This window comes from Hippoglossus hippoglossus, chromosome 16 (assembly GCF_009819705.1).
Source record: "Hippoglossus hippoglossus isolate fHipHip1 chromosome 16, fHipHip1.pri, whole genome shotgun sequence".
Lineage (NCBI taxonomy): Eukaryota > Metazoa > Chordata > Actinopteri > Pleuronectiformes > Pleuronectidae > Hippoglossus > Hippoglossus hippoglossus.
In genome coordinates, this window is record NC_047166.1 from 14125692 (window position 1) to 14152033 (window position 26342).

The window sequence follows — 26342 nt, forward strand, 5'->3', positions numbered from 1 at the left end:
GAACACAAGGGGGTGGCGCCATTTTGAAGCAAGTCCTGCACACAAAATGGTTGTGTGGCACTTGTTAACCCTTTAAGGACCGACCACGTCTGACTTAGTGCCCCAATAACTCTGATGATACTGATGCAACATCCACAGTGTGGTACTGAGCCTGCACATTGGAGCCCTGAAGCCCCACTGAGGACTTCGTGGCTCAGCACAACCACTGTCTGCAGAGGTAAAGCTGCAGGCAGCACCGAGGCAGCTGCACCAGCAGAGAGGGAACCGCGGGACTGTCGACCGGAAGGACTCGTCCTCCGCGTCAGGCTCTGGCAGTGACGAGCACAGAACACGGAGGGGGCGGGCTCTCCCGGGCTCTCTGCACCTTGTTATTGGTCCCAATCAGGCGGTTGTGTAATGTACGTGCAACTCCGGGCACATTGTGTGAAAATGCGCAAATAAAGATAATGGAGGCGGATCTGTGGCCATCGCCACCGTCCAGAGCTGAACGGACTATATAGGCCACACTGTGCGGTAAAACACGAGGCTTTTTGGAACAAACCACCCTCCACTTACGGTACAGAAAGGGGAAAGAAAGGGGGGTCTCCTGTGAGCGTTTCCAGGAGAAGACGGAAGCCATCTGCAAGGAGGACAACCGCTTTCTCTGAGGACTGGTAAAGAAAACCGAGACGTGGTGTCTTTGAAGGAACTCTGCTAAGTGATTGTTAACAACTCGGACGATGTAGCCGTGGAGCCACGAAGGAAACCCGGCGGCGAAGCACTCCGGAGCGACACGCAGCACCTATCTGGTAAGGTCCTCTCCCCAAGACCAGCTTCTGAGAAGCCATTAGCTGCTTGTTATTCATGCTAGCTAGCATTGTGTTAGCCACTAAGACAGCTAGCTTGCTGCTCTCCGAGCACGAACCGCTGGTGTAAAATGATCTAACACGTGGCTGACCGCAGTGCTGTTGGGGATGTTTGAGTGTTTGTTGAGCTCTCTGCCGTTTTCTTCCTCCCTGCTGTCCCCAGTTCAGGTTGGCTTAAAAGTGCAGCATCACACAATAACACAGACAGGACATGGGCTACACACCGCTTCCCAGTGGCCGTTTTGTATTAAGAAGCACTTCACATCGTGCAGTAAAACTAATCTCTGTATGTTTATTTTATTTTGTGGTGGTTTTGTAGTGCCTTGTTTTGTTTGTCTGACATACTTCCCCTCTCACGTTAGATACGTATAATACAGTCCACTCCAACAGCACAGAGAACTTGTTCTAATGACCATATACTTAAACTAATACCCTGACAGTGTCAAATCTGCAAAGGTAGAATTTATGGCTGATCGGTATTAATGGATTAAATTAAATGTTATTTTTGTACAAGTGGCCACCAAGTTTGTTAGATACCCACAGCAAGTTTTTTATTAATTCTGAATAGGTATTTATATTTTGGATTGTCCCCACCTGGAAATTAAAAGAAATCATGTTCAGATTACTGGGATCATTTATACAAAATGACAAAAATGAGCTACAGCCATGTAGCTATAAAAACAACACTGTAAATTGTAAACTATTGGTTTTCATGTTGGCTTATAGTTTAACGCAATAAGTATTTATTACAACTTGTTTATCATACACACGCACCCCTGCTTCTTGCAAAAGGGTGAGCATCTCACTGTAGCTGTGTAAACTTCTGACCCCCCCCCCAACAGACACACACACCCAAATGTACAGCTCTGCTCCTTACTAGTCTGGGTATTGTACAAATTGTACCCTGCCAGAATCATAATTGCATATCCGCAAATAAATACGTTCACACATTGTAGGTCTTTTTTTTTAGGTCCACTCTGTTGAACAATTGAGCATAAACCTTTAGTTAATGTGCTGATTTAATGGCTTTACATCATATTGTCCTCCCCACCACCACACTTAGAAGTGTGTCCCCAAGCAGTTTGTTCCGGTTGGGTAACGAACCCTGTACTTTGAAGGGTACCGACCGAATTATGTTGGTATGTAGTATGTTAGTATGTATGAGTGAGTAACATTAAGAGAAAGAGAGAGTATACCTTGGATGAAGAGAGAGAGCAAGACCATGTCACTTACCCCTGGAACTTGATCAAGCCAAGCTCATTTCTGATCAGCGCACACAGTCAAAACAATGGCGAATCAATGGTGCAGACACCCAGGGAGCCATGCACGGTGCTAGGGCACGGACCCTGACCCAGACCCAGGTACCGTCAGAGTGCACAAAGCCTGGCCCCAGCATCATCAAGGCAGACATCCAGGGAGCCAGGCACATTTCCACTATGTCCACTTACAGTGTTTATTTGGGTCTTTTCACCTGTACATGTTTGGACCATAACATTTTTATTTTTTATAGTTTTTACCTGCTGTCAGTAATTTACTGCTCCTGTGTTTCTATCATTCGCACTGTGCTCTACCAATCAAATCGAGCCAAACTGAGCACGCCCAACCTTTGCCTCCGGCTCTCCAAACATTGTCTAAGTTTACAAATTCTGTCATTTTTGGTCCAGACTGAGTTTACACATGTGTCCGATCACACTGTTTGTGTGTTCCAATGTACTAGAATTTTGTCAGGGGTGGAGGCGGCATGACATTTGATGGCCACCTCCATGCAGGAAAAACCCTGGTTTTGTTATACAGAGAGAGTAAAGTACTGAAAGAAATATAGTTGGGTACAGTAACCAAAGTCCTGGTACTGGTATCCGTTCAATTGTGAACGGTACCCAACCCTACTTATCTTGTACAATTGCACTCCACAGATCCAACATCATAGCCTACGTAAGTCTACTAGGCTTTTGAGCATTTATACATCGCTCTCTTTTAAAAATAGTATCCGACACATAACTGATTAAGTTGAAATTTTGGAGCTAATAAATGTTGAACAGCGCTCATAAAGAAATTATTGCTACGAAGGAGAGAAGATTTTGGAGGGGTTGGTGTGTATGATGGTGAAATTCATTGAGGGAGAAGTAGGGGCAATTTTATTGGCTTGTCCAGCCACTGAGAGACAAGACATGCTACCAAGTAGACCAAGAATAGAACCATTCTTATGGTCTCTGTCAACATTGGGAAATGTACATACGCAAAATTTTAAGATGCGGGCGGATCTGACTCCTGTTGAGTCAATGTGTAATACCTGGTAACACAAAATGGTGAGAAAATCATAAAGTATGAAGAAAACACCTGCGTTTGCCTCACAGTAACTAAGGTACAATTATCAATTGACGAAAAAACAGTTTCATAGGTAAACACTATGTATTAAGGTCCCAAAAAATTTAATCTAACCCGACACGGTTGGCACTTTAACATCAAGGCCTGTCGGCAATATATTTCATCAACACAAAACAGGTCACACAAAAGCACAATAGTTCCCCGGGTTAACAGAAAGTTAACATTTATAAATTAGTAGTCCACTGAATGATTGTCCAAACTAAGGCGAAATAATATATAGGGGAAAACAATGGAGAGACGCAGCGATACTTGCGCGATTGGAAACGCACAGGCTCACCACAGTCTGTTCGGCATTAGGGATCCATGATTTGGTAATCCTGTGGAAGTAATCCAATTTGGTATAATCCGCAGACAATTGCAAGATTCCTTGACTGTAGTCCCATGTTTTGAAAGCCACGATATCCCCCGAACAAAAAGCAGACTTCTTCCCTTTTTTTCTGCAAAACCATAGTTTTTATTTGTCCTCTATCCTTGTGCCTATAAATTGTTCCTAATTGTCCATCCTATGTATTGTTGGTTGACACTTTCTGTCTTTTGTTTGTTCTGTTTGCTGTTGAGTATGCGACCTGCTGGCCCCTTAAGCAGAGAACCCTGGTGGTGCAGTACCCACAAGTCACTAGGTCTAAATGGCACGCTACAACTAGAGGGAGGAAATACAGTGTCCTGCCACCATGGCACCCAGTACTCGCCTTGCACACTGAGGTGTTTTCATTTGCTGAAGACCAGTCAGTTGCCAATAGAAGCTAAGACGGCATATTTTACAGCCTTGAGTTGAAACTAAAGCAGAATGAAGAGGAATAAGAGACAGAATGTTCTCTTTGGGTAGTTTCAAGTCCACCACATATTTAGGTATTTTGACTGTCAAAAGAGATTGTGAATAAAGCATTACTAAGATTTATGTGCATGACCAGAAATTTTAATTACTTTTTAGAGTGGTTTTTTCAAGTTTGTTTCCAGAGTTTCATTCCAGTGCTACGGCCATCCACATTTTAAGGGCCATGGCAATCCACTGTGTATAACGTCCTATATATCACCATTTGCCAGTAGTAAATCGGCTGCTCTAACAGCCTCATCATGAAAAATCTCCCTCTCTGTGTAGCATTTGATTTGTGTCACATGTAACTCCTTATGTTGCCTTTAGAGGATAAGATCTTCCTAAGTCTGTCTTTAAAGAATACGTTAAGTGCACAAATCTATTTTGAAGTTCAGATTCCCCCTGAGCTTACTATTGTCTGGCAAGAGTCAAAAGGTTGAGTGGGAGGAAAAGTAAAAGCAGCCTGACAAGGATTTGTCACAACATTGCTCCTGTTTTCTGGTTTTTCTGTTGCTTCACTTACACCTTTACACTTTTCAAATTGTTACATATTTTAAAAACGAGCTGTTGACACACTACACACAAGCTCTCGCCCAAGGGTGCGTGCGGGGTGCATAATAGCATCGTGCGGGGTGCATAATAGCATAGTTCCGGTAGCGTCGCTACTACCATCATTTAGGCTAAAAACATGGTGTGAATGAGAATTTGGCTGCAACACTGTTGTAGATAAGAGTGAATTTAAATTTTATTAGTGAACTATCCCTTTAAGTACAGGACGAAAGAAAGCTGTGAACAGACATTGCTGCAATTAAACACAACACTCAAGATTATTTTTATTGTACAGGTGTAATTCATTTCAAATATGTTCACAAAAAAACAGTTCCACAGCGTGCTGTGCTTTAGTAAATAGTCAAACTGTACACGAGATGCTTTAGCTTGGTTGTACTCTGTAGTGTTTTGATTTTCCAACAGTACCTGAAGGCAGCAGTAAATGCTCATTACAAACGCTGCTCTCTCCTCCTCCCTCCTCACAGAACCCCTTAGGTTTTGCTTTGCCGTTTTAGTTGGGGGCTTGTTCGACTAGCCGCTTGGCATATATTATGCTATTGATCCCCATTTTGACGTAGAGATGTGGCGGTTGTAGTTGAAAACTCTGCTAGGAGCCGTTTCACCACCCTCTACTAAAGTGTTTACTGTGAGAGAGAGGAGCTCCGTCTGCTGCGAACTTTGTTATTTCGAACCATGCACACCTAACACATTCACAAAACACTGAACAACCCACTAGAGGACAAGGAATGACTGAAAAAGCATAATGGGTCCCCTTTATTACCCAATATTTACCAGCAAGACAAGTTGCCATAGACATAACCCCTGAAGATCCCATGACCTGAATGACTGAGAATCTTCATAAACATTACTGCTGTTGGACTTGTCGCTGGAAAGCTTTGGCTCTGTTGGAGTTGTGGTGATTCCACATCGATGGTTAACGTTAGTGCACTGAAGTGTAGATGGACATGGTTGGTGGGAGGTGGCCCAGGAATAGAAAATTAAGGTTCGGTAGATGCAGGAAGTTAATGTAACGATTGCTTTCTTCTTATTTAGTGTGTTTGCAATGTTTTCCAATTATCCAGCATGAATGATACCCAACTAGTCAGTTGAGAGAGCAATAAAGCATTACTTCTTTAATTCTCTGGAACACAGTGATGACAGTTGTCTTCTTACAGTCATTGAGCTATACCTGATAACTGAAATCTCATAGTTTTCCTACATACCACTGTTCTGTTTCTTTTTATTTATTACTTGAAGGTAGGGCAGGGCGATATGGAAAAAAAGTCTTACCACACTCATTTATTTCAAATCAGTCAATATCGATATACACTGCTCCAATTTTTTTGTAGAATACTTAAATAACACATCAGATCTTGATGAATGAATTATTTAAGTTGAAAGTCTTCACTGATGTACATTGTGTCATTTGTTTAGAACAAAATTATGTAACAAAGGCCACTGGAAACCAAAATCATCAACCCACTGAGGGCAGGATTCCACCACACAGAAAGTCTAAATAAAAAGTGAAATCACAGGCTGATCCAACTGGTGTGAATTTCATCACGGCACCTTTATAATGTGACTCAGTACTGTGTATGGCCTCCCAACAACGTCTGGGCATGCTCCTGATGAGTCGGCCGATGGTGTCCTTGGGGATCTCCTAACAGGCCTGGATCAGGGCATCGTTGAGCTCCTGGACAGTCTGTGGCGGTACTTGGCGGCTTCGGATACACCGATACATAACGTCCCATAGGTGCTCAATTGGATTTAGGTCAGGGGAACGTGAGGGCCAGTAAATGGCATCAATGCCTTCGTCATCCAACTGCCTCACACTCTGGCTACATGAGGTCGGGCATTGTCATGCACCTGGAGGAACCCAGGGCCCACTGCACCAGTGGGGTCTGACAATTCCTCTGAGGATTTCATCCCGGTACCTAACAGCAGTCTGTGCAACCCTCGCAGGATATGCCTTCCCAGACCATCACTGACCCACAGCTGAACCGGTCATGCTGGATGATGTTACAGCCAGCATAACGTTCACCACTGCGGTTCAGTGTAAACCTGCTCATCTGTGAAGAGAGCTAATTCTGGTGTTTTCTGGCGAATGCCAATAAAGCTGCACAGTGCTGGGCTGTGAGCACAGGTCCCACTAGAGGATGTCGGGCCCTCATGCAACCCTCATTGAGTCTGTTTCTGACAGTTTGGTCAGAAACATGCACAACAGTAGTCTGCTGCAGGTCATTTTGTAGGGCTCTGCCAGTGCTCCTCTTGATCCACCTTGCACAAAGGAGCAGGTACCGGTCCTGCTGCTGGGTTGATGCCCTTCTACGGCCTTGTATAATGGCCGGTCTCCTGGCATCTCCTCTATTCTCTTGAAACTGTGCTGGGAGATGCAGCAAACCTTCTTGCGACCGCAGGTATGGATGTGACATCCTGGAGGAGCTTGACTACCTGTGCAACCTGATCGGGCTGCAGGTACCTCCTCATGCTATCAGTAATGACAGTAGCAGAACACAAAACTAGAGAAGAATCAGTCAGGAAGGATAAGGATAGAGCAAAGTCTGTGACTACCACATGCAAAAAAACATTCCCTTTTTGGAGTGTCTTGCTTTTGCATCTCCCTTACACCTGTTGTCACTTTTAATTGCACCAAAGCAGGTTAAATTGATTCACAATCAGTTGTGCTTCCTAAATAGACAGATTGATATCCCTGAAGTTTAACTGACTTGATGTTATACTGACGAGTAAGTGTATAATTGTTTCGAGCAGTGTATATCACGATATCAAATCACTACTTCTGACATTTCTGCTTCAGATGGTAAGAAAGATGAGTGGTTTTACCTGTCTTTGTGGGAACATGCTTTCGACACAATTTGCATTGCACGCTACTCTGCTTCTTGTTGGACTTTAAATAGCCAAAATATCTTCACACTTCCACATTCCTCTGACCCTTCTTTTCAGCAATGTTTTCATCTTTTGAGCCTTGGGCTGTGTCCGTTTAGGTGTCTTCTTTGGTCACGCTGTCGCTCAAGTTTTCGTTAACTTTTTCATTTTTCTCTTATCTCGCTCCCACTCCTGACATACTGGTGTGCACGGCTACAGTTGCCAAAACATTAGCACATGTGCTGCTGCTGGCTGCAGATGTTTGTACTCTTTTTGCTTTTGCGTCTGTCGCGTGTTAGAAATGTCATCAACATGCCCACTCTCTCGCGGTGAATCCAGCAGAGGATCTCCTGCTGCTCCTGGATCTGCTCCTCTGCACTTTCTGCTAGGGCTGGGCATTGCCTACAACCTCACGATACAGAGGCCACGATACGATACGTATCACGAAACACGTTGCTTTTGAATAATGACCATGTCCTGCACAGAATTTACTACAACAGCTGTTCTTTATTATTCCATATAACAACAAAGGCAAAGCCAACAAAGATCTTACAAGTAAAATAAAATAATTATCTTTCTAATCCCAGAGTTATTGATAAATGCAAATAAAATATTCCTTAACTTTTAAACTTAAAATAGCCATAATATTCTGGTTTCACTTGACTTAAGTGCACTTCTATTTGCTGTAAGAATGTCCACAGAATATATCAGTTCTTTTATAAAGACAAAATTATACTAAAAAACGATGCACAGAAAGGATCTGTCTCTCACGTATCTCTTCCCAAGATCCCTGGAGTGTTTTAATGTCTCTGCTAAGTGCAGAGTCTGTTGCTTGGACATGAGCGCCGTTGCACAGCTGGGCCTGCAGCGGTGCTATAACAGGCAGCGTAGGGGTCTTTTCTTCTGTCATTACGAGTGTTGCAACTTTTAGCGGCTTCAGGGCTTTAGCCACATCTTCAGCACAGGCCAGGTCCGCTTCAGTTAAGGTCCACAACTCCTTGGCATTCTTCCGCACCTCAGTGGAGAGTAATGCGGCGCAAATTGCTCTAAGAAGCGTCATGAGCTTGTGCTCGGGGAGATAAAGTAGCTTCTGCTTTTCATTCAGGGCATGGCTTGCAATTGTGCTTTTCCTAAAAAAAAAGCCATGATGCTGCGAGTTCTTCCCAGTTTACAGGAAACAGTGGGCGTCTTGAGTGCACTTTGAGCGGCCAAATTCAGACTGTGCGGAATGCATTTCACGTGCAATAACTCTGCCAGTTTTTCACTGTTTCCTTCCATGTTTGTTTTGAATTGAGACGTGTGCTGTTTTTGCTTATGCTGCCACCTATTGGCATTATTGTGCACTGCACCATAGGTGATGTTTCGTTTTCAAGACTACCGTCACAGCATTTGATGCCATATCGATACAGTAGCATCTGCATCGATACATACATCAGCAAGGAGGACGTCACGATGTACTGCCATATCGATTTTTTTAGCACAGCCCTACTTTCTGCAGACTTTATACAAGGGGACTGGCTGGATGTAGTCGGCAGAAAATCCGGAGGCTGTCACTGGGACATTTGTTTTCACAAATGCAGCCCTTCTGGAGAATGTCCAGGGGATCTCTGGAGTTCACTGCATGTCTCAAAGATACTTACGAGTCCACCCAAAGGCTCCAAGGCGTTTATTGAGCCTAGCTTGGACAGGCAGACGTTTTTTGTTTTGGTATCTTGTAATGTTTCCATAGTAATAGAAAATATATATTCTTTTTTTTAGATTTCCACTCAGTTGTAACTTCTGATCATCCTGGACTGTCCTTATATATTGAAGAAAAGGTCAGATATTTTTTCCCCGTTCTTGTCTACATTTCTTAACTATATTTCTTAGTTACTTTTTTTTAATAATTCTATGCTTTTCTGTGTTTTCAGGATTGGGTCGAATAAGCCCCATCTTCTGGTCCATGCAGAGAATGGCTCATGGGTGGGATTCATACCTCCATAACATCCCACCACTATCATCTGATCCAAGGACATCAGAGGCAGAACATTTGGAGAACTTCATTGAACATGACTTCACTGACGCAGTGGATTCGTATGAGGCCCCTGCCACCAACTCAAACATCAACACAAATCCCAGTATTGAAAATTCTCGTTCAGACTGTGCCTATCAAAAATACTACGAAGAAACGCAATGGCAAGCTGTTAAAGAACAAATGGAAAAAGATTTGCCGAGTTGTGGAACTGGGGAAATCACAGACTTTGGCACAGATGGATTATCAACATCAGGAACTTTTCCTTCATCTCTTGAAAAGGATTTACAAGAACTTAAGCAAGACTGTGAAATCCTAGCTACATCATTACTTGAGGACTACTCAGATGTCAGTAACTGCTCGAATGCAGATGTCATTGAAAACAGGCCCTCTTGTAAATTCATGGCAAGTAATTCGGCTCCAAACTCTGCAATTGGTGTTGGTAGAAAACACTCCCCAGAATGGCCATTCACCGATACTGGAAGTATGCTTCCAACTGAGAGTCTGTGTACTGACATGTTAGAGATTAATGCACATTTTCCAAATGCATCAAATGTTAAAGCAGAAGAAAACCTAGTAAAGTGTTCAGAAGAGAAGGTGGAAAGTCCAGAAAAAACAGTCAAATCTTACACAGGACACAATAATATATCCTCCTCCTCTTCACACACAGGTGCAAATATAGGGAATGAGGATAGGAGCGACAGTGATGGCTGTCAAGATCAGAAACAAGAGGACGATATGGAGAGAGAGCTCATACTAGGAAATCCTCCAGTCATCTTGATAAATGGCCTTGAAAACGTGACTGGCAATAGAATCGAGGAGTACCCAGAAGCCAATGAGGAGGAGCAGGTCACTTCTCCTACTCCAAATATTGTGACTACAGACGAAGTACCAAAAGAGACAATGACAGAATCATTAAATAAAGAAAATGAGGAATTGGGTAATCTTAATTCCACAGAAAGTCAAGATAGAATTATGAAAGAGGATAAGCAAGACAAAAGTCAAGTCTTAAAAATGGAAACAAAAGAATCGGCTTTATTAGGAATTGAGATCTCTGAAGAGCAGAATGCCCCAAATTCCAACTCCACTGACAGTCAAGATGAAAATATACAAACTGACTGTAAAAAGAAAGGTATTGAGTCAAACACCTGTCAATCTTCAGAAACAATGGTCAGCAAGGTGTCAGATTTGAAAGATGCTATTCCTGAACTGAGTGAATGCCCTATTGGGCAAAGTGTTTCTAAGAGTGTAGAATCCTGTTCACAACCAAATGCCTCAAACACTCAGAAAATGGAGCAGAAAAGTCCAGCAGAAAATACAAATGCAACCTCTTCTGCAGATCAGCATCAGTCCCAGGATCAAAGTCTAGGAGGAGGTGTTGATGAAAATGCAGGAGAGTCAATTGAAGAGTTTGACAGATCCACAGAGGAAGACTCCATGCTTGGCATGCTGTATGGTGAACCTCTATCAGGAGAAGACTCTTCATCTGACGATGAAACTAAACTTGCCACAAGTAAAATAACAGTGGCCAGACCTGACAGTTACAACATGGACCATTCAGAAGGACAAACGGTTCAGTTAACCTCCTCGAGACAACTGAGAAAACATCTGCAGCCCATCGTAATATTGGAGCCCCTGGAGTCAGTAAATGGAATGAGCAAATCGTATCGTTGCAGAGATTGCCAGCACACAACCCCCAGTGTAGATCATCAATTTGAACACCATCATGGTTGTCATTCAGTACCCGATTTTCAATTTTGCGGAACTTGTAATCTCTATTTCATGAGGAATGAGCAAGCAGAAAAACATCTGTGTGGTGTCACAAAAAAATTCCCTCAGCTCTCTTCTGACTCCAGATTACAGAAGAAAGTAAAACACCATGGCAGACACAGGTGCATTAAGTGCAAACTCAGATTTTCAAAATTTGTTCAGTATATCAGCCATATGCGGACTCACACTGGCGAAACACCTTATAAATGCAATGAATGTGGAACATATTTTGCACAAGGTGGTACCCTGCGGAGACACAACAAAATATCTGGTAGGTGCTCACGGGCAAGGCGTCGAATTTCAAAATCTGCCGAAACACCCAAAACTAAAACACCACCACAAAAGCAGTTGGTACAGAACAAACCATATACAAATCTGCCCAACTGTTATGTAAAGCTTGTTGATATCGCCAAGACCAACCTGTGCAGATTATGTGGTAAAAGTTTCGTAAGTGCAAAGAAGGCCAAAAAGCACTTCTACAACTTACACAAGGGAAAGGGTTTAACAGTTTCCTTAAATCAGTGTACCACAAAACCCATTGGTGAGAAAACTCAAAAAGCTGAGAATGAGATAAGTAAAAAATATAAATGTCCTCTTTGTCCACGGCTTTTTAAGTACTCTTATAACAGGGCTCGACATTTGCGTGACTGTGTTAGAGACTCTGTGTGGAATGGCAAGGGAAAGGTTGGCAATAAATATCCGTGTCCCTTGTGCCACACTATCTTTACTTCACCATCCAACCGATTTAGACATATTAGGCAGGCAGTTTGCCTTAAAGAATGTCTTTCTCGACTCGCAATAGAGAGGGCAAAATTGTTCCAAGAGGTTGAACAGAAAAAAGGAGGAAAGGAAACAGGAACGGAGCAGAAAACACAATCAAATGAAAATAAGGACAAAACACTGTCAAAGGAAAATGAACAGAAAAAAGAAAAAACCCATGCTACAAAAGCCTTCCAGCCTGCCCTACGGTACAAATGCAATCTTTGTCCCGCAGTTTTTTGTCATTCTTCTGGGAAATACAGACATATGAAGAAACATGAGTTGTTTAAACTCACTGGCAAAATGTTCAGATACAGGAATTCATTTTTCTCCTCTATGTCTAAACCAGAAACTCTAAGAAGTACACAAGCTGAAGAGAGAGAGGATGGCTTAACATCAATTGAAGAAAATGTCACTCTTTCCCTGAGCTGTACATTTTGTGGAAAATATTTTGGCACATCACAGTCACTGAAGTCACATGAGCGCAATCACCGGGGTGAAAGACCATACTGCTGTCTGGAATGTGGAAAAGGATTCAAGAAACGTACTCATTTGATTTGTCATAAAGCTGTACACCAGAGGAGGATACAATGCACTGTCTGCAAAAAGATTCTTCCCACTATTGGAGAACTTATTCAGCATAGAAGCTCACATCTTAAAAAGGGAAAGCTTCAATGCCCAGACTGTGACCTACAGTTCGAGTTTCCTGTATATCTCCTTAGGCACCTAGAAACCCATAGAAATAAAGAAAAGAAGGCATCCCAGCTTGAGGAAAGACCATCAGTGCAATTGCAGTGTTCATTATGCAAAAAAACATTTGATGATGCTCAAGTACTCAGAAAACATTGTCTTACACACATAACTAGGTCGTCGTCAAATCAGTGTCCATTCTGCAAACGCAGGTTCGCTTGTCGTCGGAATTTGCTGCGACACATGGTCCAACACACTGGAGAAAAAACCCTCTCCTGCAGAAACTGTGGAAAACTGTTTTTGAGTGACTTGTACCTTAAACGTCACAGTCAGGAGTGTTTTCCTCCTCAAACTGGACCTCCAGAGTCTAACACTGAGACAAAGAGACCATTCAAGTGTTCCTATTGTCCACGGGAATTTTCTAGAAAGATTCGACTAAAAGGTCATCAGCAAGGCCATAAGACAAACACACTCGTTCTATGCTCAAGATGCGGCGAGTCCTATGGACGTACCAAGATAAATCAACATCAGAAGAAATGTGGGGTGCCTACAGAGCTAAACACTGACTCTCTTAGTAACGATTTCAGTAGAGGCACTTCTCAGACAAACCAGAGTGTCCATGATAGACTCCTTCAGTCAAATGCATCCAAGTTGCATCAGTTTAAATGCCCTCACTGTAAAGAGAATTTCAGGTACAGATCAGTTCTCTTGAGACATCTTTTTAAACATACTGGTGTGCAACCCTACGGATGCGTGCACTGTGGCCACGGATATAGAAGTAAGACCATGTGTTTGCAGCATGAAACTCTCTGTACCGGAGTTTACAAAGAGGGGCTGTCGAATGTCAAAAGTAATGCTGTAGCAAACTCATTAACCATGCCAGCTCTCAGAGTGGGGGCACAGAGGAGAGCAGAAGGTGAAAATGAGTACAAGTGTAGATTCTGCACCAAGACTTTCATGAAACCACGAAACCTGAGACGTCACATTTTGACTCATAATGAAGTGAATCCTTATCGCTGTAAAGCCTGTGACAGCTGCTTTTCCAGGCATGATCATCTGAAAGTACATCAGACTCGTTGTAGAGGGAAAAAACAGCGACTGGAAGTCTGTATTCCCAAAATCAGTTTGGAGGATGTTGGCAAGGGTTGGCAAAATAGGTTTGGCACCGAGCCTTCTGAAACGCAAGAGATTTTTAAATGCAAAGTCTGTTCAAGAAGCTTCCCAAATCAGTCTAAACTTTTCCGACATAACCAGATGTTCCATCTTGCTAAATTATTCAAGTGCACACGATGTGGCTCTTCATTCGCTCATGAAACGTCTCTGAAGAAGCATCAGAAGAAGAAGCGGTGCAAAAAGGTCCCCACTGAAACAAATGCTTCTCCACCACTTAGAACTAATCCAACAGAAAATGTGAAGGAACTATTTCAGGGGTCGAGAAACCGAATAATCCAGAGGATTCAGCCCTGTTTTAACAAAAAGTACAAATATGTATGCAGCTTTTGTCCCCGTACTTTTGAAAACAGCTGGCAGTTATCCGTTCACAACCGCCTCCACACAGGAGAGAAGCCTTTTGCCTGTGATTATTGCGGGGAGAGATTCATAAGGAAGGATTATGTGCAGCGTCATCTCCCAAAATGCACCAAGATGGGAAAGCAAAAGAAATTGCTCTGTGATAAATGTGGTGGATTTTTCTCTAAAGCCAATATTGAGAATCACAAAACAAACTGCACCACAAAACCAAGTTTATCGAAAGCAACAGTTTGCCAAAGCAAACAGTCATCTTCGCAAAGCCCACCAAAAGGCTTTTCTTGTGCATACTGTAGTTCTCGGTTTTTGCTATTTTCACAGCTACAAGAGCATTTTTTAAATGCACACAAGCTGGAAACAGTGGTTCCACCAGCATCTACAGCACCCCTACAACATCACCTGTCAAATATCCCAAAGATCAAAGAAGAGCCTTTGGATGAGACTTGTGACCAAAAGCTCAATGATTCTGCGAAATTTACCTGTAAATTGGATTCAGCTCTAAATAGGGGATTTGTCTGCCCAGTGTGCAATATGTCCTTAGTAAATAAAGCTGGACTAACTGGTCATCTGCGTGTACACTCAATGGAGCACCCTTTTAGCTGTAAGATATGCAAGAAAGGATTCTGGAATAGAAGTCTTCTCCGTAGTCACTTCAGGAAATGTAGATCAGGACATATTGCAGAGAGCAAAGCAACCCAACAGATGGAGGTACCTCTGAAAGCTCAGATTGACTTTGCACTGGATGACTCTGTTCTAGTTTTCAAAGAAGCCTCTACAGCAACTGGCAGTGGGGTTTTGCAAACCAATTTTTCCTGCAAAGAGGAATTCATCGAAAAATCCCCACAAGATTTAGATGGAAATCAGGTACAAAGCAGCTCAAGTAAAGAGAAGAAAGCTGTGCAGTACCAATGTTCAGAGTGTGATAAGAGCTTCACAGATGGCCTATTGCTCATTAGTCACCTTGAAGACCATGGAAGAAAGGAACAAGAGAAAAAGCGTAATACATGTTCTAAATGTGGACGGGTGTGCTCTAATCCAGGAAATCTTACAAGACACATGTTGATTCATGAAACTAACCACAACTTCTCTTGTCCTGACTGCCCCCAGATATTTTTCACCGCAGCTGATCTCGAAATACATAGAACATGTCATGACTCAAATAGACCTTATGCTTGCAAACTTTGTAATCTAAGGTTCTGGACGAGACCGTCTTTATCTAATCATTGCAGTGAAGACCATCCAGTTGATGTATTCTCATGCCGTTTCTGTCACAAGAAATATTCAGTCAAAAAATCACTATCAAGGCACTATAGAAAATGGCATCAAAAAGAGCAGAAGGAACTTGCAAGTACTTTGCAGGAAAAGAGCAGCACTGAACCACAGTCAAGCAATCAAGTTAGTACAGCTGATGAAAGTGATGAGGATGAAAAAAATGGCAGTGAGGACAGTGATTCAGACTCTGCACCCTACTTTCCGTGCCATGTCTGCGGCAAGACATTCCCAACATCAGAAAGCCTTGAGGATCATCAACGGTGTCACCTGGGAGAAAAGCCACATGAATGTGAAGAATGTGGAAGATGCTTTTTCCAGGCATCTCAGCTGCAGCAGCATCAACGAATGCACAAATCTGAATTTCAGTGTCAGGCATGCGGTAGAGGATTTGTCTCTCTCTTTGCGTTGCGTAAACATAAGCATACTCATGGTAAGAGCCGCCCATACCGTTGTGCCAAGTGTGACTGCAGTTTCACAGGACCCTCTCAGTTAGCAGAACACATGACCACCCACCGTGAAGAGAGCTTTCCATGTGATATTTGCAATCGTGTGTTTCTCTCCAAGAGTAGCAGAGCTGAGCATCGGAAAAGCCACTCCAAGTCAGGCGACCATCCCCCACCTTCATTTGCGAGGGCAAAGCAGGAAAGTTCTACTTCACCTTCAGAAAGCTCCTCAGTATTCACAAAAGAGTTTAAATATCGTTGTGGTGTTTGTAATGAGCGCTTCAAAGACCCAGAGCAGCTCTCAGAGCATGGCTGCTTGGCCGCCAAAGAGCGACCATACGCTTGTTCAGACTGTGATAAATACTATCTGCATGCATCTCACTTGAAAAAGCACAGGAACACTCATCACTTATCTTTGTCAAAAAGTGAATATCCATGTAATCAGTGCAACAGTAGTTTTTCTTCCTCTCAGCATTTCCTAAGCCATCTTAAAACCCATGTTGATCCCGCCGCAGCAATTAAACGCAACGCTGAAGGTAAAGATAAAGACAGTTTCATTTGTCCAGTTTGCCATCAATCTTTTACCAGTGCCATTGAATTGATTGGTCATTTCCCCATACATCTTGATAGTACATTTGAATGCAAAATTTGCAAAATGAAATTTCCCTCTGGGCGCAAGCTTGAAGAACATGAACAAACTCACCTGACAGCAGCGACTGAATTTGAATGCACAGAGTGTGGCCAGAGGTTTTTGGGAAGCAACACTTTCCTTCAGCACCACTGTTCCCAGCAACAGCATGGGATGAAGGAGTCCAACTACTCAAATCCATCAGTTCAGGCAACTCCTCCAACTTATCAACCAGCAGCAGAAGAGGAGGAGGTTGACGTTACTGGAGAGGACTTGTTCAATTGCCCTCATTGCTCAATGCAGTTCTCCTCCAAAAGTGTTCTCTTAGAGCATCAAAATAAAATTCACCTAAAGGAGAGGCCATTTAAATGTGAGATCTGTGGAAAAACCTTTGCAGTGCAGCGGTACCTAAGAGAGCATTTGCGAAGGCATGGTTTGAAATTGGCTGCAGCTCAAAAACGGTTTGCGTGCACCCAATGTCAGAGCGAATTCAGTACAGCACAAGATCTGTATTTGCATAGGAGACTGCATGCTGAAAAAGAAGTTGGAGGCTTCCGATGTGACATGTGCTACAAGTCATTCAGTCGGTGGTCTCTCCTCAAGCAGCACCAAGAAAGTCATGTTGGTGAAGTTGTTTATGAATGCACAGAATGTGACAAAGCCTTTGCTTTTCCTCACCTGTTGGTCGAACATCAACAGACTCATGCTGGTCCCTCTCAGTAAAGATTGTTAGATACCATCTACCTTATCTCCCCTTTGAATAACTAAAGTAACTTGAAATCCCTTTCATGCCTTACATCTGACTGCATACCTCCACTTTCAATCACAATCTAGATCCAGATTGTATTTGTGGCCCTTGTTAGATACTTAGAAAGCTCTTGACTTATGTCACAATGACAGAACATTTTCTCCCAAGTTTGACATTGTGTACATGTATGTATATATATTTTTAGTTCTACTATTGGGATTTGTATACAATAAGTTAGTAAAAATAGTTTCCTGACAGTGTTTGAATATCTAATGCAGAGGTTGTGTAAAGCTGTTTAAGATTCATTGATTAACAATGCTGCATGAAAGGATAAGATTTTTTTTTGATGTCTTGGATAAGGGATGAAATTTCTGATCAACTAAGCTCATTTCTGACGTTTGATGTTTATTCTGAAATTGTTTTTTTCTGTTTCGTTGCCAATATGTTAAATAGACTAAAAACTGGTTGTTTAATTAGCTGATATCTTCTATGGTATGATAGTTCATGTACTATAGAAACTTTTGTAATTTTCAGTTTACCATCTCCCTGTGTTTATATATTTTTTTGATATTGATATGTTTCTTGTATAGATATCCAAGTTGAGTTATTGAATATCCTTTTCACAACATGAGGCTGTGACTTTTCTTAACAATGTTAAAGTTGATTAATTCAGTAAAGACAAATAAAAAAACAATTTGTGTGTTTAAATCTTTTCCACGTAGGAGGCAAACAGTAGAAGGAAATGTTGATTCAAGAAGTTCCACAAACTCATATCACATGATTTGTCGAAGTGAAGGTACATTGATCTAAATCACAGACCTGAATTAGTATGACGAATGAAAGTACTGTTGTGAGGGAAATCTCGCAGGGTGAATGAAATCATTTTTTTCTGGAGATGGATGGTGTCTCAACTAGAATTTAAATATTTTTTCTCTCTACCAGATGCTTCAGGGAGACCAGGCTGATGAGCCATACAGAAATTTAACAAATTCACAGTTGTATTGTCATCACCAAATCTGAGCTGTCCCAGCATAAAAACGTAAACTTGACAAGTCATAATGACCACAAACGATTAATGTAAACTAAACCTTGGTTCAACTTGCCAAACCACTGTTGTCTCCTCTAGCTGTTCGAGCTGCTGAGACAAACAAAAGAACTGGATTCTCTGTCAGAGGTCACCATCATTTTTTTTTTTCCATGTGTGAAGCATGTCCTGATACACAAACGTTTTTTATAATATACATCAACGGAAAAAACGAAACTACCTGCGTCTGACCTGGAATATGATCAGAGAGGCAGGGGACCAACAGCTCACTCTTGCCCTGAACCATTATCTGACGAATCAGGCTCTGTTAATGTTTCAAACATTAGTAGGGTCAAGTGCAGCTTATTTCCCAAGTAAATATACTAGCTCATGAGGTCACTGAGTGAGTGAGGTCTGCAGTTGGACATTTCTGTCACCGGGAACCGATGTACAGTTCATGGACTTACAGGTACATGTGGAAGATAATGTTATGTGCTTTGGCATTTTTAGCATCCCCGGCACACACTAAACAAAAAATACTGAAACATGTCCAAATTATGATCATGCAAAGAGGTAGTTGCAGGACGTTAAAAAACTGCAGTATTTTTTTCAGCATCTTGCCTTTACTTTATATTTATAAATTAAAGATTTATGTGGGACAGGGGCTTACGTGACCTGCATTACCGACTGTAGCCACAGCACCTCATCGTGGCGCAGCTCCAGCGCAAAACCCCGCGGTAGGTAACACGAGTACATCCCGATTTGACTGCGCATGCGCCGGTATCGCTCCGCGCCTGCAGCCGCTGCAGCTCTCGGTGCTTCTTCCCCCTGCCACAGCTGCATGACGTCTGCTCTCCACCGAGCCGAGCTCAACCGCCTTTTACCCCCGGGATTTGATGCCTCTGGACGGGCAGATGTGTGTGGAGCCATTGCTTCTCCTCCCGCTCAGCCCTTGTGGCTCCGCCGTGAAGGATATCGCACAGTCTCCTGTGGCTGGTGAGTACGTGAAGATGCGAGCGGTTGTGTATTGTGCTCAAGCCGCTTCACAGGTCACGGTAACTAGCTCGCTAGCGTTGCTTCTTCCTCCCTCCTTCGTCCGGCCTTCAGCAGGAACGTGGTCTGCCACCTCCTCCTCCTCCTCCTAATTAGCTTTCTCTACCTACCCCTGTGAGGTGTTTGTGTGCTGGGGTCAGACACCGGGCTAGCAGACGTGTGTTAGCTGAGTGAAGCTTATGATATTAGCTTGTTAAAACCGTACTGCTTGTGCGTAGCGTAAGTGTGTATTGTTTAGTGAAGCAACATGACTGTTTGTTTAGCCCACCATTAGCAAGCTAACACACACATTTAGATCCGCAGTGTGGTGGTGTTTTCTTCGCTGCGGGGCTGTGTTGTGTTCCCGTCCACTATGTGTTTGGTGGCTCACTGATGCTCCTCGTCATTTGAACGTGAAGCGCGAATGAACCTCGGGTGTTTATTGTTTACTGTGATAAGTGCATGTTGTGGTCATTTTCTACACGACTGACCAAACATCCGGTTTAGTGTTGTATCATGTGTGTACTGTATAGTAAAGAGAGGGGTCCAATAATGCTCCAAAATGGCTGACATCTTCACTAAAGACAAAAATTAGAAAAAAAACGTCTTATGATGGATCTAATCAATCACTGCCTCCAGTGATGGATGGTGAAAATCCTTATGTATTCGTGGTACATGTGGAGTGGTCAATATAACCACTAACAAGATGTTGTTTTTCGATATCTAAATTATTTTACATAAGATATCTGAGGTTATGCAGAGGCTTAAAGAAACGGATGAGAAATTAGTCAAATTTAATTCTCACACTTGCTGATTACACCCAGGGCTCTGATTTAAGGCTGGATAATTTAACACTGATCCAGCAGCACAAATTGTTTTCTACTGATATACCTGCAGAAGTCCTTCTGATTATACAAACTTGTAGATTTGCCATTTTTCTTTGGCATACCTACTGTGGTCATCTTCACAAATTATGAAGTTATTCCTGACCCTTGACTATTCTGATCCCCTTCCAGTGTTATTGCCTCAGATAGGCCCTGTTCATACCTGGTATTAACATCTGTCTCTGGTGATCTGATTCAAACTCTGACTACTTTAGTTCAGACCTGTCATTAGAATGCATCTCTACCGGCCTCTCTGTCATGTGCAAATACCTAGGTGTGTAATTTCTATTCACAAAGACCAAATGATGTTGGTTTTAACTAGTCTGATCATGGCCCTGTTCAGACCTAGTGTTAACGTCCGTCCTAAGAGATCTGATTACAAGTGGAGCGCTCCAAGTACATCAGTGCACACCTGGCATTAAAATGCATCGTGTGTGTGTGTGAAAGAGAAGGAAGGATTCAGTAAGCGTAGCATCCAATGAAAAAATCATTTTACTAATTTGGGGAAAAACATAAACATGCGGCGATCAGTGTTACTATTGTAGAGGTGACCTTAAATATATCAGTGTATGGGGAATATCAATAAGTGTGAAGAGAATTTGATATATTTTGAAAATGTATTGTAGGCATTGTATTAAGCCTAGGATACATTTGGGTTCACACAACTAAAGGCATGTGGTCATGCGCATCCCAGACCACTTCCCTATGTGGTCTGAGTGATCAGATCTCAGATTCCTCCTCAAGGCATTTTGGGTGTGGTCACGCATGTACTTAAAGCTGTCCCCTTGTGATTAGATCATTCAGTACATGTCTGTGTGCATGTGCTTCTAATCTGAAATTGTAAAAACTGGTTTTATGCGATGTAATTTGTCTCACTTCCCAACTTGCTTGTTAACATCAGTGCATTAGCACAAAGAGAAGGGAGCTTTGTTTTCGATGTAGTTTTAAATTCTCCTTCCAGGATTTGGTAAAGACAAGAGTTTTTTTAAGACACTGTCGTTGGGTGGGACGGAATAGGAGTAATTTTGTGTGACTGGGATGAGACAGGAGTGTCCACTCCTCTGGCTCAGTATGGCACTGTTGCAGCTTGGTCATACCGGCTGAAATCCAATCAACAATGTTTTTTGGGAATGGGAAATTTGTTAATATTTTATTGTGTAAACAATATTATTTATGATTTTAAAACAAATTGACAATTTTCTGTTTTCCTTTTGCATTCGTATCCATGTTTGAAATATTTTCCTATCTTCAACAGTGAAATGAATGAGAACAAATATTTCAGCATCTACAAGAATGTCATTAGAACAAGTAGAACTATTTTATTTTAATAAATATTCATGAAAATCATGGGTTTTTAGTTACTGACGCCATTGTATATGTGTGTTTTACAGGAAATTGCCTCGCTTGACCACAACCCCAGGATCGCCTTGTACATTCAGCTCCCATGATGCTTGGCTTGCAGGGAAATACGTCGTCCTCCAAAGTGTATCGTTGTGTGGCGTGTTCAGCCACCTTCAATGGACTAGCCTCCTTGTTGGTGCATCAGGCAACCCATGCAAATACACTCTCCAAGGTCTCTGGCGCCCCTCAGCAGCCTGTCATCAGCCCACATGAAACACTGTTCCCGAGTATGGACTCGTCCAGTGAGCGGGCTGGTCCAACACCACTCTTGCCTGAGAGCTCTTCACCATCTTTTTATATTTGCGATTGTGGAGAGGAGTTTCTGGACTTCAGTTTAATGCTGGAGCACAAGCGTTCACATGTCTCTCAAATTCAGCTTCTCGATAACAATATTGGCAATCAGGGTTTTCCAAACCAGCACGTGTCATTCAGTTCTACTGTAACCCAGCCAGGTTTAGGCCTTGGTTGCCCCTCTACCTCAATGTCCCCACCCGTCGAACTGCCCACATTACAAGACCATAAAACAGATGTTTGCCTGGGGGATGACATTGCCAACACAAAGCCTTCTCAAGGCCAGTGTAGACCCCCCCAAGATAACTGTGAGAAACAACTTGACAACGTGTCAGCCACAGAGGAGGATATACCAGAGACTCAAGATGTGCATTTCCAAGACAACGCAAACTCTGTTCTTGACAGTGAAAAGGGTGCGAGTTTGCCTAAAAATAACGCCCTAATGAAATTGCTGGCATCAGCGTACATAAACCGCTTCCCACCTAGTCAGTCTCAGAATAACAATGATCACACAGTTACCCCCAAACAAGAAGTTGTCCCTGTTGATATAACACCAGGAGCAAAAACTGAACTGCCCTCAATCAATGATCCCTCTATTGCACAGTTGAGGCGACTGCTTGCAAAACCTGGTATGAAGACAAAAGCTCCACCCATTAGCAGAATTCTTGAGTCCAGTAAGAAGAGGGTTGTCTCTCTGACTAAGACATTCTCACCTGTCGTGGTTCTAGAAACGCGGCAAAAGCTGATGGATACTGTGGGTAATGGCATATATGGGATATATCAATGTGGCCGCTGTCGTAGGGTCTTTCAAAACTTGGACAGACTGACAGAGCATCATTTGTTGCACAAAAAAGAGAGGATTAAGTGTTGTCGTCGCTGCAAACAGCTGATCATTGGGCGACCACCTTTACCTGACAATCATGTATGCCCTCAGTTGGGAAACAAGACCATACAGTCCTCAAGTTCTTTTAAAAGCAAGTTTCCATTTGCTCAAAAAATAGTGCCATTCCATAGGCTCAACAACACAAAAAAGGTTTTCTTTTGTCCTTTGTGCAAGCACAGCTATGCACGGAGGTGGAACCTCAAAATGCACAAGTGTCAGGGGTCAGCTGTGTCTCAGCAATTCAATCCCCCCCCTCAGAAAATGCTAGTATTGAGATCAAACAGTACACCCAAAACAAATACAGAGGTTAAAGCTGGCTCTGAGGTTGTCAAGAGTATTGCTGTGGGCACTGAAGTTACCGGTCGTATCAAGGTAGAATTGGCTTCTTCTAATTCAGACCAGACTGCAGTCACTCAGTTGGCCTGGACTCCTCCAGCAAAACGCTTTTCACCATTTTCCCCCAAACCTCCAGTGATGGAGCAGCACAAAGACACCTCTCTGTGTGGGACTTCACTCCAGCAAGAAGAAGAAAAGAGCTGGGATGCAGTTGACAGTGATGATGGTAATAAAGGGCAGTGGACAGTGCCCTTGGATGATGAAATGGAGATGCTCAATACAGCAGTGAAAGCTGTTGATGACAGAGAGGTGAGCACATCTGTGTCAGTCAAACAGGGAGAGACAACACCTGCCAGCCTGCGCTTTTTTGTCAGAGAGGGTTTCAAACGTTACCCATGCAACAGATGCCAGAAGACCTACAGCCGGGCATCTACTTTGAGGCGCCATCTACGGCTATGTGGGTTCAGGCCACGTGGACTCGGGGCTGTAGCCCAGGGTGGCAGTCACGGTGCCATTCCTCTAAATACAAACAGTATAAAACCGATGTTTTCTTGTTGTGTCTGTGGGAAGAACTTTAACCGCAAAGACAACATGATGGTTCACACTAGGAAATGCCAGTTACAACGAACAGTGCCTGATGTGGACAGAGGAACTGTGCAGCAGCAGAAGCAGAGTTTGCCAGGCAGTCCCGCAGATTGTCAAAAACAGGATGCTGATGGAGGCAACTGGGGCTTCATGTCACTGCCCTCTGTACTTCCAAGGAGGGTGACATGTGAGTGTGGGGTCGGATTTACATCTCCAAGGCTTCTCCTGGAGCATCTGCAGAAACATGCCCAGGAATCCTACACATGTCCAACTTGTGGAGAGACTGTTAATTCCTGGGCAGACTATGAAGTTCATTTGCAGATTCATATGCATCCTCATCACCAGCTGCTAAAGGGACTGCCGCAAAGATCTCAGCCTCTGTTACTTCGATTTCAGCAGCAGCCTCCACCCCAGCAGCCTCCTCCTAAGCCTCCACAGAAGCAGCCACGCCCAGAGCAGCTTCCAAACCCCTCCAAAAAGCAGCGGATTGGATGCACACGGTGCGGCAACACTTTTGCCACTCGCTGTTCCCTTCGAAGGCACGTGTCATGGAACCGATGCAAAGGTGCACGTGTGCCAAATCTACCCACAAATCCGCCAAAAGCCCATCACTGTTCCCACTGCAACTCTGACTTCCCGAACACTATCAGTCTTATATTTCACCAGAGGAGCGGGGCTTGCAAGCCTGCCATTAAGCCTGTCCGTTGCCCTGTTTGTCTCCGCTGGTTTAGCACAGTGGACAGTTTGCAGAAACACCTGCTCACTCACAAACAGTCTGAATCCTATAGCTGCGACATCTGTCAGGGTACATACCCAAACCTTAAATCACTCAAAAACCATCGCCGGAGGGTTCATCGTATCATGGCAGGAGACACTAAGCTTCCAACACAAGAAGAGTTGACATCTTAATTTCATTGATATAATGTCTAACATGGGAGTGGTGCATTAAGAACAAAGTACTTAGTATAGTATTATTATCTTCACATATTTTCTCTCCATATTTGCCAATTGTAATTTTCTTGTTTTTACTTTCCAGGAGAAATTTTACAGCTGCATATGTTGATGTTTTTTAAGCAGCTCTTGTGGCATAGTAGCTTACCACTGTAAAAATAGAAGCTTTGATATACTGTAAATTTGAGTTAATCCCTATAACACATAGTGTCATTAGCCTGTAAATGTTAGAGCATTTGTTATTCAAACTTGTATCACAGAGGTTGTGATGTAGCTTGTGATTGTTCCTGGTGTTAATAAACGTACCAGTTTGTGAACTGTGTACATTACATCATTTTGTGTCATGGGATCATTTATCTTACTAAATAAGGCAAAAAGTAAATGGTCAACAGAGGAACATTTTTATACATTGCGTGTAGAGCTTGTTTTTATATGAACCTGAATCTTTTTACTGATATCGAGGCTTCATGTCTTTGTTTTTCTCACTATTATATTTTTCTCTAATTGTAATTATTAAAAAAATTGGTTTGTTAATGTTGTTAATGTATATGCCACCTTGTGAAGTGTAGACTTATGATAAAGCAATCAAAATGAACAAAACCAAGTTCCTGACTAATGCAGCTCTATAGAGTTCTATGGTTCTAACCTGCTAGACACAGGTTTCAGGTGAAAGGCTAAAGTACATATAGATTTGCAGGTTGTGGTAATGTTGCAACATGTAGTTTACAGTGAAAATTTAAGAGCTTGACTGACAAATGTTATCATGGAATCTCAAGTCACTAGTCTCTACAGAGAGTAAATTTAAGGTTCAGTATTTTATCCAACCCTTCAAATGGCTCAGAATATTTCAGCTATTTAGGCAGGTGTAATGTGTTTGTTATTGTGTAATTTCCTGTACAGTTATTTACTGAGGGATATCATTAAAGGCAGCTTCACAACTCTGCGCTCCTCTATAATGAATTAATTTAGCAAGTAAGCAACTGCTGCAGAACTCCAGACTTACTGTGTCACGTGGATGGTGCCATTTTTATGAACATTTTGAATAATTCACCACTAAAGCACATCAAATATGATCAGAGTGATATGATAGTGGCTCCTGCTAATTTTTCTGTGCTTGTGGCTGTGTCTTGAGGGAGTTCCAGTTCCAGTGTCAAAATTCTGCATTATGAAATGTTGCATATTTGCACAATTTCCACACAGCAAGTCGGGAGAGTAAGTATTCCACCATAACACTTCGCACAGCGAGTTTGAGGAACAGGGTTTAATTACTGCCCCTTGCACATTAACATTGTCAGTAAGATTTTAAGGAGATCTAGGGCATTCAACTTAGGAGTTGTACAATATTTGACCTTGCACACAAGGTTGTGGTGGATTTAAAGTAAGAGTATTGATGTGTCAAATATTTAAATAATATTTAAACTGAATTCAACATGTTTTAGATACTGTGTGCCAGTACCAAAGCATAATACTAATCCAACTCTTGTCCAGTATCCCTGAAACAAAAGTGTGCAACCATAAAACCGAAAACACTAAATGTTCTGTTTAGGTACTGGGGTCTGACTGACACTACCCTCTTGTATAATGATGGGGGGCTTAAAAAAATATTCCAGTGTGCACCATTTAGAAGATAA

At 42.6% G+C, this 26342-nt stretch overlaps 1 protein-coding gene across 4 annotated transcripts; it reads left to right on the top strand.

Annotated features, from left to right (window-relative positions):
• znf1035 (zinc finger protein 1035) lies at positions 1-25111 on the top strand. 4 transcript variants are annotated; one of them, XM_034610665.1, is made up of 3 exons: positions 12-788; positions 9235-9293; positions 9387-18009. In XM_034610665.1, exon 3 carries the CDS (start codon positions 9419-9421, stop codon positions 17297-17299), a length of 7881 nt encoding a protein of 2626 aa, XP_034466556.1. In that variant the 5' UTR covers positions 12-788; positions 9235-9293; positions 9387-9418; the 3' UTR covers positions 17300-18009. The 4 variants fall into 4 exon arrangements, with proteins under 4 accessions (XP_034466559.1, XP_034466556.1, XP_034466557.1 ...); XM_034610668.1 differs by lacking the exons at positions 9235-9293; positions 9387-18009 and adding an exon at positions 21656-25111 and having other exon boundaries at positions 1-788; XM_034610666.1 differs by lacking the exon at positions 9235-9293.
• The last annotated feature ends 1231 nt before the right edge of the window (positions 25112-26342 follow it).

Excerpts from the sequence above, each read along its gene's own strand:
- znf1035 (XM_034610665.1), top strand. The coding sequence starts at position 9,419 with ATGCAGAGAATGGCTCATGGGTGGGATTCATACCTCCATAACATCCCA.